Source organism: Pelophylax lessonae (genome assembly GCF_965119305.1).
Source record: "Pelophylax lessonae genome assembly, chromosome: 2".
NCBI lineage: Eukaryota > Metazoa > Chordata > Amphibia > Anura > Ranidae > Pelophylax > Pelophylax lessonae.
Genome location: NC_138769.1, coordinates 673,529,059 through 673,544,248, shown reverse-complemented (window position 1 = coordinate 673,544,248; position 15,190 = coordinate 673,529,059). Strand labels below are relative to the sequence as shown.

Below are 15,190 nucleotides of genomic sequence, written 5' to 3'. Positions count from 1 at the left end.
AGTGTTCCTAAATGAAGCTGGCTTCAACTTTGTGAAGAAATGTATCGATTCTGTGGAGTTACGAGGTGAGGGTTTAATATGGGGCTTCCTTTACATCAGGGGTGTTCAACCTGCGGCCCACGGGTTGCATGCGGTCCAATACAGCTGTGGATGCAGCTTGACACTAAATTGTGAATTTACTTAAAAATGTTGCTTTTCGAGGGGGGGGGTTGTAAAAATGCAATTATAGTCAGCGAACAGATGCAGCTGAAAAAAAAATGGAGTTTTGTGGCAGTCTGTGGCAGAAGTGGTGCAGCCTTTTTACGAGGCATCAGAGCGGCCCAGGGGGTAATTGCCCCCCTGCCCCCTGGCCCAGTCCTCCCCTGCAACCATCAAATATCACTAGATTTATGTTGCCCTCTTTTACTTTTATAATAAAAAATATTACAAAAAAATGAAATTTTATTACTTAAATGATATTAATGTTATGTGAACACAAGCCTGTTTTTTATGAAAGATTGAGCCTATGCAAGCAAATTCATATGTACACTTTATGGACTGATTGTTTTGTCTTGTCTATGGTATACAATATATGGTTTGATTACTATGCAAACAGATTTAAATGGATACTAGCACATTAACATTTGGGAAGGCGGCACCACTTTTTATTATTTTGCACATTGATACACGTTTAGAGAGCGTGTATAGGTTTGAGCGATCCACTTTGTAAGTTTTTAGTTTTGTAGTCTTCTAGCACTCAGTAGCACAACATAACAGCACGCAAGTACACCCATTTATGCATTTTATAACTCAGATAGGTACATTACCTATATCAGTGATCGATAACTTGTGATCTGTCCATTTTGTTCTGCTCATCAGATATCCTTATTGTTAGTGTATTTTATGTGTGGCCGAAGACAATTCCACTTCTTCCAATGTGGCCCTGGAAGGTCAATCATTTGGACACCCCTGCTTTTCATTATCACAGTAGAGTAAAGGTGCTTATAGATGGATCAAAATTCAGTTAGTTCAACAGGGACCAGACAAATTTTTATTCATGTGTGGCTACTGCAGTTGAACAGAGGTCAATCTAAAAATGTACCAATGTACTTTACAAATCGACTTCTGTTCAGCCGCCCTGTCAGATAAAAGCCTCTCGATCAGTGGCGGCAGCCAATGGTTGCAGCACTGATCTGTGTATTCTGACAGCTGGGTAATGTCCCCACTGTCAGAATAAGGGAGGATTCTCCAATCCACCTCAAATGTTTTATTTTTTGTTCAGCCAGAGTATGGCCATGTTTGGCCACTTTAAAGAAGTAGTAAACTGCAAAATAATAATCCAAAAAATTGGGCTCCTACAGGATAATAGCATAATGTGTTAGTATGCATCACATACTAGCACAATATGAAAAACTTACCTTAGAAGGCAGCCCTCGTCACAGCTCCCGGCACTTCCATCTTTGCCTGGTCTTCCTTCCAGGTTCACAGCTTCGGCTGTTTGACTTTCAAGCCTCAATGACGTTAAACCGGTGCATGCATGCGGGAGACGTGGCCGCATCACAGCTGTCTCAATGGATGGCATGCCATTAACAGTTACGTCACCGGCTGCTACTATAGTAAATATCTTCTATACGGTGAACGTTTAGGAGACACTTACTAGACCTACAGGTAAGCCTTATTTTAGGCCTACCTGTAGGTGCAAGTAAACCATGGGGTCTTTATTGGAAAATCCACTTTGAGGGGGTTTTCTGGAATGTCAAGGCTGTCTGCCAACTGCTAGTAATAGCCTGTGTTTGGGTATAATGAAATATTTCAGGCCAGGCTTACTTATATTAGCAACAGCCGTAGGGCTCCTTATGCTTGACATTGTTTAAACCTTGTCTGTAAATACCAATAAGAAGAGCATCTTGACATTGTTTAAACCTTGTCGGTAAATGCTAGTCAGAGAAGCATGTTGTTCAGCATACCTTTAATAAGCATTTCAAAAGCTCCAAGTAGCTTTCTCAAATCCTTTTAGACGCCCTATGGCTCCAGTCTGGGAGTGCTGCATAGGGAACTTAACGGGAGTCCTGACTGTAGCTCTAAATAACCTTTAATAGGCATTTATGAAGTTTCAGCAGGGCTTACATATTTCCACATTTTTGGGTATTTTGCTCACAGAGCTGAGAAGTATCACAAAAAGAGAATATGGAATGATCTGACCGTGAGATGTTTCACAAGACATGTGCTCTGAGATTTCCAGGAACTACAGATCCTGGAAAGAAATTCTATTAAAATATTTCTTATTCAAGTCATTCAGATGTTTTTATTTAGTGTTCATGTTTTGCTACTACAAAATTAATTGCAAACTGGCCCATGCTATTTAAAATGCACAAGAGTTATCTGAAACAGCTTCTGGAGCATATTATTATTCCGATCTAAAGAATAATTTCAGGCATGGCTATATTATACATAAATACATTGATCCAGCTTGGACCAATGTAACTATGCATATACAGTACCTGGTCAATGTCCCAGTTAGCTAGAGATCACTGAAATAAAATACTGCTATTCCAAAGATCTACTCTTGCTTCTGGGTTTCACACCAAGTGACTGCTCTCCTTCTTACTGAAAACAGGAGCTCGGTTGATTGACATGGGCACCCTTCAGAAAATGCTTTGCATTTTCTAAGTGAATGCAAAGTGTTTTCTTATTGAATGAGACAGAGAGATGGGGCAGTGACATCACTCTCTCCGCCTCATCTAATCAGAGAATGCTTTGCATTCATTCAGAAATTGCAAAGTTTTTTCCTAATGAAGCCTGCACTGAGCAGTCAACCTCCTGTGTTCACAATACGTTGGGCTGGCCACTTAGCAAGGGTGTCTTCTTCAGCGATTTCCATCTTCCAGTGGCATCAGCTAGAAATGATGTATAAATAGTTACATTGGCCTAGCTGGACCAATGTAACTATACATATATAACACCCTCGAGTGTGCTACTAGAATAGTGCAGGCAAATTTATTAGCTCATGGTAAAATGAGTCTTGAATCTGGGTCAAAATTTTGTTGCAGGTCGGACTGGATAAATCATACAAGCAGGTACCCAGTGCTTTCCCCTGGTTCTGGAAGTTTGGAGAAATTTCTAGAAGCTGGAGGGTGGAGGCCAGGAGGGTTGATCTGCATACTTGGTGGAGTTTGGCCACTCCCCAGGTGGTGGGCCTGGCATGGTGGCTGAGCCAGTCCTTAAATATGGATGAGTCATGCCAGCAGGGAGTCAGTGGAAGATGGAGCTCTGAGGGGACTGTCGGTGGCCCTAGAGGGGAACCCCTGCCAGGGAGGGGGCTCTGCCTTCGGGCTGGAGCTTGGGCTGCCTTGGGAAGATCCTGACAGCAGTACAGTTTGAAAGGAATCTTACCTAAGAAGCAGTGGGAGCAGAGGACAGTGTGAGTACATCAGCACAGTCAGGGACCTATAAGGGGAAAGACTGCCACATGTAGCAACCCTTTCTGGAAGACAGCATTGTACCTAAATATTTATTTTCCCTTGCCCTGGAAGATCTTCAGTAGCACCCGGGTGGGCTTGTAAAGAAGCAACCAGGTGGGCTGGTAGTCAGTAGAACTGGGATCAGTGTCTACTATGGAATTGGAGATACTCCTGTATGCAACCAACAATATTTTGTGCTACTTTCTAAGGGACTGAGATTTACTAGTCCTTAAGAGGCTTTTGCATTTTTCTTCAGAGACTGTCAGTGTCTGGAAAGGAGGACAGTTCAAGACCTTGTACATAGGCAGGGAGTTGTCCCTGGTTTTTGTTCTTTGATTCAAGTTGGGCATCCCATATACCCCTTACCCCATCCAAGTTGTCACCTCTAATAAAACATAAAAACAAAGCCAAGGGACTGAATCTTTTGTTTGGATGCAATCGGAGAATGCGTGTTGCCTGGCTATTCAGGAGAAGGGGAACCAATTACCAGTGGCCCCTGCACGAGTAGTTCTATATATAATACAGTTATACCTGAAATTATTCTTTAAATTAAACTTTTCTCCAGCAATTCATCCCTAGCTGTCTCTAGCAACTCCTCTTCTAGCTCTGCTCCAGCAACTCATCGTCTAGTTCTGCTGTAACCACTCATTTGCTCCAGCAACTCATCTCCTAGCTCTCTACTACAGCAACTCATATCTTTGCTTTGCTCCAGGAACTCATATCTTAACTTTGCTCCAGCAACTCATATCTTAGCTTTGCTCCAGCAACTCCTCTCCAAGCTCTGCTTAAGCAACTCCTCTAATAGCTCTGCTCTAGAAGCTCATATCTTAGCTTTGCTCCAGAAACTCATCTCCTAGCTTTGCTCCAGCGACGTATCTCCTTACTCAGCCCAACCGACTCCTCTCCAAGCTTTGTTCCAGCAGCTTATCTTCTAGCTTTACTACAGTGATATATCTCATATAGCTTTGCTCCAGCAACTCATTCTCTTCTTCTATCTCTGTTCAGGTAGCTTATCTTCTAGCTCCACTACAGCGACCTATTTCCTAGCTGTGCTCCAGCAACTCATCACCAGCTTTGCCCTAAAAACTTGTTTACTGTTCTTCTGCATATAAAAAATACCACAAATTCTGCTTCTAACGCAGACCATGGAACCATCACCAAATTCCAGGATCTTGCCAAACCTATTGTGAGATCTCTGTAAACAAAGCAAACCGCTTCAAACAACACTTCCCGGTTTTAGCTTTTAATGTCATAATCACATAGGAATTCAGATTATAATAAGGGGAGTCAGTCTGTATTAAAGGGGAATTGTTTTATGTGTACCTAGGGAAGCATGCATTTTATTTATGTACTGGAAGTATTCGCTTTGAGTATGCAAATCAAAAAAAAACTTCTTTGCTCTTTAGTACTTTTATAGAATTTTCATATTTTATGTCTTCATTTGAAGGTATCACTATTTTGGGACTCTACAGAATTGGAGGTGTGAACTCTAAAGTTCAGAAGTTGATGAATACAGTTTTTTGTAAGTATTTTTTGCTCTACATATAAGGGGACATGGGAATGTTTCTGGCACGCATCCCAAAATAATAGAAATTATATAGATTCAATTTTCCTATTTTTTAATAAAAAAAAAAAAAAAATGGAAGCCTGCGTAATATAAAGCCAGTAAAGGACATACAGTAGTTCAACAGTAGTACGGCTCAAGCCTAAAATCCTTTACTTTCAACACAGGTTATCAATTTCCCCATTGCTCTTTCTTAAAAGGAGAGGGGTCCCACCACATAACATGCTGCGACAAGGGGGGCGGGGAGCTGTCCTGGTTACTTCCTTCTGGCGACCTGCAACCAACTGTGTTCAGAGCCCCTTTTTATAGGGGACCCCAAGAATTCCAAAACCTTCCAGGAGGTCAGGTGACCTTTCTTGACCTATCCTGATTGACCCCCCTGGATTCTGGAATGTTCTTAGGGTTCACCTGACTTTGCTGACCTATCAGAGAACCCCCACATACTAACAGCCCAGTAGGCAGAATTATCTAGGGATATTTGTTCCCATGGCACAGATCTTGCAGTGGCCTTCTGGCACAATAGAGGAAATAAAGCAGGACATGCTATCCTATTTCTTACGTTGTATATATTTTTGGTATTCCTTGCCACATTACATTACATTTGTTATTTGAATGCCATAATCATTATTAAGAATCATGTAAATTATAATAGCTTTTTTAAAGATCTGTTTATTTCTATGTGATATTGTTCTCTTTGCTCAAACAGCTGCTCCTGATGCCCTTCCCCAGTTTTACCCCTGCTGGTGTATATGGCTCATGCTAAATGGCATCTTCTTTGTAACAGAGGAAACTGCTCTCTATGCTCTTCCACACTTCTTGTCTCTGTACACAGACAACCGCTCGCAAAAGACAACATAATTTTCCTTTAAAGCAGGGGTGTCAAACTCAGCTTCATCACAGGCTTCATCAACAGTATGGTTGCCCTCAAAGGGGCGGTTGTATCTCGTGTGCACTGCATACAGAGTGCAGGGTTCAGGAGTGCGTTATGTGCAGGGTTCAGGGGTGGGCTACATACAGAGTGCAGGGTTCAGAAGTGTGTTATGTGCAGTGTGCAGGGTTCAGGGGTGGGCTACATACAGAGTGCAGGGTTCAGAAGTGTGTTATGTGCAGTGTGCAGGGTTCAGGGGTGGGCTACATACAGAGTGCAGGGTTCAGAAGTGTGTTATGTGCAGGGTTCAGGGGTGCGCTACGTACAGAGTGCAGTTCCAAGGGTGCCCTATTCACAGAGTGCAGGGTCCAGGTGTGTGTTACATACAGAGCGCAGGATTCAGGGGTGTTGTGTATACAGAGTGCAGGGTTTAAGGGTGTGCTATGCACAGTGTGCAACCCCAACTTACTGATGGCACTAATAATGGAGCTTCTACGTTCACTAGGTAGTATCTGGATTTGTAAAGACATTTTTTGTGGAGTTCAGCTTAAATTCATTCAAAACATCTAACATGTTATGGATGGGTGCTGCCAGTGCCTGGACAAGGTCATCTAGAGACCAGGGCGAATATGTCAAACTGACCCCCCCCCCCAAGATGTATGAGAATTATGATCAAAATCCCCCCCCCCCCCCCCAGAAAAAAAAAAAAAAACACTGAGCACCAATCTGCATGCTCACCCCCTAAGCATATATTCCCCTCCCTCCCAGTACAAGTCCGCCCCCCCTGCTGAAACTCCCCTCTCAGCACAAATCTTTGCCACCATCCCTCACACACCCCCCCCCCCAGCTCAAATTCTCCCTCCAAACAAAATCCCCCCCTCCTAGCACAAATCCTCTACCCCTAAAATGTCCCTTCCTAGTACACATCTTCTCCCCCCCACTCCAAATCCCCCCTCCTAGCACAAATTATCTTCCCCCATCCCCCCCTTCCAACACAATTTCCCCTAGATCATCACTCTTAGCACCACCCAATTTCCTCTCCTAGAACAATACTTACCCCCTGCTGGCCCCCAAATGCTCCCTTCCAACATAAATCCCCTCATCCCCTCCCCCCCAATCTCCTTGTGGCACACCCCCTCCCACTTCACACACCTCACATGATACCACAGTGCCGAGGGCAACTGCCCCCTCCTGCTCACCCCTTGTCCTGGGTGCTGCTGTACTGTATCACAGCCTGCTTGTTTTTTCAGCGGCAGAGCTCTCACCACTGGAATTCTTCATAAATATAAGAGGCCTAGAGATGAAATAATAATTTTAGGTGGATTGAACTATTAAGCTACACTCCTGGTGGTTTGGGGTTCTACTAATGTTCATCAGCCGTGAAAGAAAAAAATATTTTTTAATCATTCTGTGTCAATGCATTTTTTCCATTGAATAACAATTATATTTAAAAAAAAAAAAGAAAACAAAAAAAAAACTTTTAAAAAACTGGAAGATAATCTCACTGGTGATTTAACTGTGAATGAGAGTGACCTATGAATCAGTGTTTCATTTAGGACATTTGGGTAAAAAATAGGTCTGCACACCTGACCTTGTTACACTTTGCTAGCTAAAGCAAAGGGGCGACTATACGCATCTAATTAGATAAAAATGGTGCATTCAAGAATGCTGTAAAAGCATGAAATAATATTCAGGGCAAGCTGACATTGTCATATCTCAGTACAAGCCTCTTCTTGCAGGATATGGATTTTGTAAGCGTGGCTTTTATGAATAGACTATTCAAAAACATCTTCAAAACTTTTTGAAGCGAGAGTCGCTTTTAAATGTAATGCTGAAAAGATGGGCATTATGAGAGGAGATGCAGGACACAGATTGATGAATATTACAGCTAATATTTCAAGTGCACATGAACTCCTACTGAAGCTTCTCAGTTGAGCACCCCTTCCCCCCCCCCCCCCCATATACATTATAGGTGCCATCAGAGCCAGAATTATAAGGGGGCAAAGGGGAATATTGCCCCAGGCCCCCCTAACAGAAGGGGCCCCCCTCTATACCAAAATGATATAAAACAATAATAAAATGATATATACCATAATAAAAATATAAATAATAATAAAATAATATAAAATGTATAATAAAAAGTGCTTTATTTTATTAAATGTATCTTGGAAAGTAATATTTTGCTGGCCATCATCTCTATAACTTTGGACTGGTACAGTATCTCACAACAATAAGTACACCCCTTACATTTTTGTAAAAATTGTATTATATCTTTTTATGTGACAACACTGAAGAAATGACACTTTGCTACAATGTAAAGTAGTGAGTGTACAGCTTGTATAACAGTGTAAATTTGCTGTCCCCTCAAAATAACTCAACACAAAGCCATTAATGTCTAAACCACTGGCAACAAAAGTGAGTACATCCCTACGTTAAAAAAGGCCAAATTGGGCCCAAAGTGTCAATATTTTGTGTGGCCACCATTATTTTCCAGCACTGCCTTAACCCTTTGGGCATGGAGTTCACCAGAGCTTCACAGGTTGCCATTGGAGTCCTCTTCCACTCATCCATGACGACATCACGGAGCTGGTGGATGTTAGAGACCTTGCACTCCTCCACCTTCCTTTTGAGGATGCCCCACAGATGCCCAATAGGGTTTAGGTCTGGAGTCTTGCTTGGCCTTTACTCTCATGCTTGGGCTTTACTCTCAGCTTCTTTAGCAAGGCAGTGGTCGCCTTGGAGGTGTGTTTGGGGTCGTTATCATGTTGGAATACTACTTGTGGCACAGTCTCATATATAAATGGGTGGCACAGTGGTGTAGTGGTTAGTACTTTCACCTAGCAGCAAGAGGGTTGCTGGTTCGAATCCCAACCATGACACTACCTGCCTGGAGTTTGCATGTTCTCCCTGTGCCTGCGTGGGTTTCCTCCAGGTACTCCGGTTTCCTCCCACACTCCAAAGACATGCTGGTAGGTTAATTGGATCCTGTATAAGATTGGCCTTACTATGTGTTTGTATGAATGTGAGTTAGGGACCTTAGATTGTAAGCTCCTTGAGGGCAGGGACTGATGTGAATGTGCAATGTGTATGTAAAGTGCTGCGTAAATTGACAGCACTATATAAGTACCTGAAATAAATAAATATATATATACTGTATATACATCGATCAGCCACAAATTTATGACCACCCAACTAATATTGAGTAGGTCCCCCTTTTGTCGCCAAAACAGCCCTGACCGGTTGAGGCATGGACACCACTAGACCTCTGAAGGTATGCTGTGGTATGTGGCACCAAGCCTCCAGCAGCAGATCCTTTAACCCCTGTAAATTGCGAGATGGGACCTACATGAATCGTACTTGTTTTTCCAGCACATCCCACAGATCCTCAATTGGACTGAAAGCTGGAGAATTTGGAGGCCAAATACCTTGACCTCAAACTCATTGTCGTGTCTCTCAAACCATTCTTGAACAATTTTTGCAGTGTGGCAGGGCGCATTATCCTGCTGAAAGAGGCCAATACTATCAAGGAATACTGTTTCAATAAAGGGGTGTAGTTAGAGGGAAAAAAGGGTTCTACAACATATTGGTGCAAATGTGGACCCTTTTTTCCCTGCATCAAATTTGCATTACGTGGGTGTGAACACCCATGTGATGCGATTCTATCAAGCTCACTGCATTTTGAAATCTGTTTTGGGGTGTAGTTCATGGAACAGATTCCCAAAAGTAGTTTCTGCACTACATTTGGTGACTTCAGGGCAATTTCAATAGACATCTGTGCATGAACCCGTACAGATGTCTGTCAAATCGCCCTCGAAGTCGCATTGACATGCAAGTTTGAAGTCATGTGCTCTCAGCTAAATGATTTCAAACCCGCCCTCACTGTGAACCAGTGCTGTTGCCAGCAATAGGCTCTGACTTGACATGCGATTCAACATGACAAATCGCATGCCAAATCAGCACAATGTCAACAGGGCTTCGAGTTCCATGAATAATACCCCGAAACAGATTGCAAAATGCAGTGCGCTTGCCAGAATCACATCCCAAGGGTGTTCAGACCCATGCAATGCGATTAGGTGTGGAAAAAAAGGGTCCTACAACATTTTGGTGCAAATGTGATGCAATTTGAGCCATACAAAATATATGGCTCAAATTGCATCGCACAGACATCACATGGGATGTGCACAGGAATGCGGTGCGTTTTTGGTGCAAATCACATGGGGTGTTTAGCATGCACCAGTGTGAACCCAGGCTATGTTCCATGAACGACACCTTGAAACATAACCCAGGCTTAGAAATAGCAATGGAATAAAAAACGTCAAAAAACGCCAGTTAGCAGAGTTTTTTGGCGTTCGTCAGCGTTTATAGACATTAGAGCGTTTTACAGCTGAAAAACGCCACTAAAAACCCGGGTTTTTTTTACAGCCAGAAACTGCCCCTGACAAAAACTGCTGATAACAGCAAATGTGTGCATCGACACATAGGATAACATGCTGGGGCATTTAATGGCTGTAGAAAAAAACGTCTGACTCCAAAAACAGCCGCTGTAAAAATGTCCCGTGTGCATGAGGCCTAAGGACAACATGTTTACTTGCTGCCTAATATATTCAATCGACTTTCAGATACCATTGTAATGAGATAATCAGTGTTATTCCTGTTATTCCCTTGTCAGAGGTCATAAATTTATGGCTGATCGATATATTATATCATTGTCCCCGTGTGCTATAAAGTTGTTAAACATCACAATGTACTTGTTCTATGCCAGCCATCAGCAGGACGCAGGTCAGACTTGGCTGGATTTACTCCCTGTGGAGGATTTCTACAGTTTAGGGAAATGTTTGTTTAATAAGCGGGTTTATATTTCAGATTTAATAGACTTGCTGAAGACAGATTTATACCACTCATCAATCTGAATCTTTTTTTTTATTATTTTGTTTTTAATTTTAAAGCTCCTAAAGCACCTCCTGATATGGATCTTGATTTAGAGCTATGGGACAATAAAACGATAACCAGCGCTCTGAAAAACTACCTCAGGTGAGTACATTCCTTGTAGCATTGTTGCTTTACAGTTTAGTGCAGGGGTCGGGAACCTTTTTGGCTGAGAGAGCCATGAACACCACATATTTTCAAATGTAATTCCGTAAGAGCCATACACTTTATTTCAGGGGTCGGGAACCTTTATTTAATATTCATACTCATGGGCCGCAGCTATACAATGAGTAGATGGAGCCCTGTGAAAGTGCCTGGAGTCCGGTCGGGAAGAGAGCAGATCAGGCAGGTATGCAATGAGGCCGGAGTGGTGAAACGCCTGCAGGCCTGCGAGTGGTGGAGGTGAGTATAGGCCCTGAGAAAATGGCAGCCGGCCGCTGAAGGTCTCAGAAGTATATTTGAGAGGCAGCTCCCACTGTCTGTCGGGGCACAGGGAGCGGATGGCAGGTCTCCTTACCGGGCGGTGATTGCCAAGGCCCTCAGATGCACAGCACACGAGCCGGCGGCGGTACCACGAGTAGGCCGAGGGGTCCATAGTGTGGCAATCCGGTCACCCAGAGACGAACTGAGGGTAGCAGTGGGTAGACCACAAAGTGTACCGTCGATGGGTGCAGAAATCTCCTTGGCACTGGGCACAGCTACGCAGATTGCACTGGATTGAGTGGTAGACTACAAGTCCAGCGCGGCTCACGTCTGGAAACGCCCCCTTTATTAAAGATTTGTCTGCGAGCCAGATGCAGCCATCAAAAGAGCTACGTCTGGCTCGTGAGCCAAAGGTTCCCTACCCCTTGTTTAGTGTATGAGCAATAATTGTATATTATACATTGTGCAGCCACACTTCAAATGCAATTGCTTTTCCAGTTTATTGGTAACGGATCAGTGAATTGTGATTGGTTGAAGAGATCCGTAAAAGGTAAAACCTTTCCTGACAGTTTCCATTTAATCTGGCAGCCAATCACAGTGAACAAGTTGGGCCCTATCTGTTCTTGTGGGGAGATGCGCAAATCTCTTTTTTTACCTTTTGTTACTAATTAGAATCAGGCCTATGTGTGTCACCCCTAAATTTCAGTTGGGGAGAATGATGGAAAATTCTAAGGAATATGTTGATGCTTTACATCAGATCACAATGCCATCTGAGAGTCCTGCTTGTACATATTTTCTTCTGCTTACTTTAAATGTTATCTACAGATTTCTGCAAACAGCTCAGTCAATAGTCAATCCAGGAGATGTTGTTTTTTTTTTTGTGTTTTTATTGAGAACTGGGATAGGAGAAGGGATGGGTGGGATACTCCAACTATGAACTATGCACAATCTTGAGGACAATTAGCTGTAGTGTGCGGCAAGGCCTCTGCTTCACCTTGCCGCTGAAGTGAAGATAGATTAAAAGGTCCCTGCTTTAGTTACTCTCTTTAGGGTTCTGAAACTGACAACCCCTTTACTCTCAATACCGGTGTGCTGACACCTGTCCGCTGACCCTAGCTTCTGGAGTGGTCCCCTTTAGTGATCGACCGATATCGTTTTTTTAATGCTAATACCGATACTGATATTTTGGTCATCGGATATCGGCCAATATTTTCGGACATTTATTTTTTTATTTTTATTTTTTCACAGGTACTCCTTGTGAAGGGATCTGGGGGTCTAAAAAACCCCAAACCCCTCCTCGGCACTGAAAAGCATTCAAAACACCAAGCTTGGCTGTTTTGAATGCTGTCAGTTTTTTTAATTTGGTGCCGAGTACCCAGATGGGAGGTCATGACATAAATTCCGGGTTTTTACATTGAGACCCGTTTAGAGCCGAATGCGGCTTTGATCGAGTCTTTGGCGGCCGTGCAGGTAGGATGCCCGGGTCTCCCTTCCCACCGGCGAGCCGCGGAGGCGGCGGGAGAGGGGGAGGATGTCCCCTCCCACTCCTTGTAATGATAGCAGAGCGGCTTCTCAGCCGCATCGGTTGTCATTACAAGACAGCCGACCGTTGGCTATGGACGCCGGTACCGGGTGATGCCTCTGGGGGGCTGGGATCTGGGGGTCCTCTTGTTAAAGGGGGCTCCCAGATTATGATAAGCCCTCCTCCTGCAGACCCCCACAACCACTGCCCAGGGTTGTAGGAAAGAGGTGCTTCTCACCATCAGCAAGGTGCTTTGGGGTGGACCCCATAGCACCCACCCATGTTGAGGGCCTGGTATGGTTTGGGGGGGGGGAAACGCTAGCTCATCCCCTGCCTTTCCTGACATGCCAGGCTGCATGCTCGGATAAGGGTCTGGTATGGATTTGGGGGGGCCCATGCCATTTTTTTTTTAATTTTGGCATGGGGTTCCCCTCCAAATTCAAACCAGAAGGGCCTGATATTTTTTTTACCAATTTTTTTTTTTTTTTTTGCCAGCAATTCTTTTTTTTTTTTACATTCAGCTGTCAGCGGAGAACCCTGCTGACAGCTGATGACTCATAGGATGTTAAGAATGTGGCAGCCGGCTTCCCAGCCTGCTAATTAGCAATCAGCTATATACAGTGTTTTTAAAGGGGAAAAAAAAGAAACAAACACAAAATGCATGAAAACTGCAGGCAAAAACACATTAAAAAAAAAAAAAACAAGGGTTTAAAAATGCAAAACGCACTACAAATCGAGCCAGAAAAATGCATCAAACTCAGCCCGCATAGATGTGAACCTAGACTAAATGCTGCATTATCACATACATGTGAACCAGTCCCCCCAGAGATATGTTGAATTGGAAAGCTCTTCATGAAATTTATGTCTTTGATGTAATTAGATTTTTTTGTGCCAACAGATGTCTAACTGAACCTCTCATGACGTACAAATTACACAAGGATTTTATTCTAGCAGTCAGTAAGTACATCAGCTTTTAGTAACTACAGCTGAATCTAGCCACAGTTTGAATAAGGATGTGAGACTTTCAGTAACACAGAGAAACCAGTCTGATTTAGGATTTTTGCAGGCAGATTTAGAGATAAGTTCTGATTGGTTGATGTGGGTTACTGCACTTTATACACCCTCATAGCTCTTTGCATTGTCTGACCAGTGAAGTCTGTATTTTTTTGGAATTTTTTTGTAGACTATATATTGTATTTTCATAATAAAGAGTCGTTTTTCTTACTTACTTAATGCCCTCATTTTTATTTCTGTCTTTTAGGCTCCATGCACACAGGGCGTCAGAAAAAACGAGCTGCAGAGCCACTTCTAACGCCAGGAAAAAGCAGCTGTAAAAACGTGCTTTTAGTAGCTTTTTCCATTGGCGTTATTGCGCGTTTGGCCACGTCGGCTTTTAGCAGCGTTTTTTCTGCCTCCATTCAAAATCAATGGTTGCCTAGGAGCCGTCATTGATACGGCTTTCAGCCCATTGATTTGAATAGAAGTCGTATCACAAGTCGGATCAGGATCATCCGACTTGCGGTGCGACTTGCGCTTTGAGAATCTTGAGGGGGAACGCCATGCCAAAATGGGAAAAAAAAATGGCGTGGGTGTCCCCCCCCCCCCCAGGTTCCAAACCAGTCCCTTTGGGTCTGGTATGGGTTTTGAGGGGAGCCTCACGCCGAAAAATGGCATGGGGTCCCCCCCAAAGTCCATACCAGACCCTTATGCTAAACATGCAGCCCGGCAGGCCAGGAAAGGGGAGGGGACGAGCGAGCGGCCCCACCCCCCCTGGACCATACCAGGCCACATGAACTCAACATGGGGGGTTGGGTGCTTTGGGGCAGGGGGGGCTCTGCACCCCCCCACCCCAAATCAGCTTGCCCCCATGTTGATGAGGACAAGGGCCTCTTCCCGACAACCCTGACCGGTGGTTGTGGGGGTCTGCGGACAGGGGGCTTATCGGAATCTGGAAGCCACCTTTAACAAGGGGGCCACCCAGATCCCAGACCCCCTCCCTATGTGAATGGGTATGGGGTACATTGTACCCCTACCCATTCACCCCATAAAAGGCAGTGTATGTAAATAATGACAGGAGACGTTTTGAAAAGTTTATTAAAAATCTTCATCCGGTCTTCTCTGCTCTGGTCTTCTCCTCTCCACTCTTCAGTTCTTCTCCCCTCTGCTCTTCTGCCCTCCGCTCTTCTCCCCTCTGGTCTTCTTCTTCCTCTGGTCCTCCTCTGACGCTGTCTCCGGTGATTATGCCAGCTCCGGTATATGCAGCTTATTATATAGCCATTAGGGGTGTGACCTCCCGGTGACATCATCAGGAGACCACGCCCCCTTATGTCACAGATGACGTCACCTGTGGCAGCAGCTGCAAAAACACCCTGTGTGCATGGGGCCTAACTGTCTCACATTTATAGTTCTGTGAGAGTTATAGACTGACAGATCTATTCACATTCCCA

The 15,190-nt window shown here is 43.9% G+C and overlaps 1 protein-coding gene across 1 annotated transcript in view; it reads left to right on the top strand.

The window, feature by feature from the left end:
* ARHGAP42 (Rho GTPase activating protein 42) overlaps nt 1-15,190 on the top strand; it is a 531,819-nt gene that overhangs the window by 479,069 nt on the left and 37,560 nt on the right. The window contains exons 13-16 of the mRNA XM_082244686.1: nt 3-65; nt 4,888-4,962; nt 10,819-10,903; nt 13,642-13,700. Of these exons, the coding sequence (XP_082100812.1) occupies nt 3-65; nt 4,888-4,962; nt 10,819-10,903; nt 13,642-13,700 (282 nt within the window). The remainder of the gene's footprint in view (nt 1-2; nt 66-4,887; nt 4,963-10,818; nt 10,904-13,641; nt 13,701-15,190) is intronic.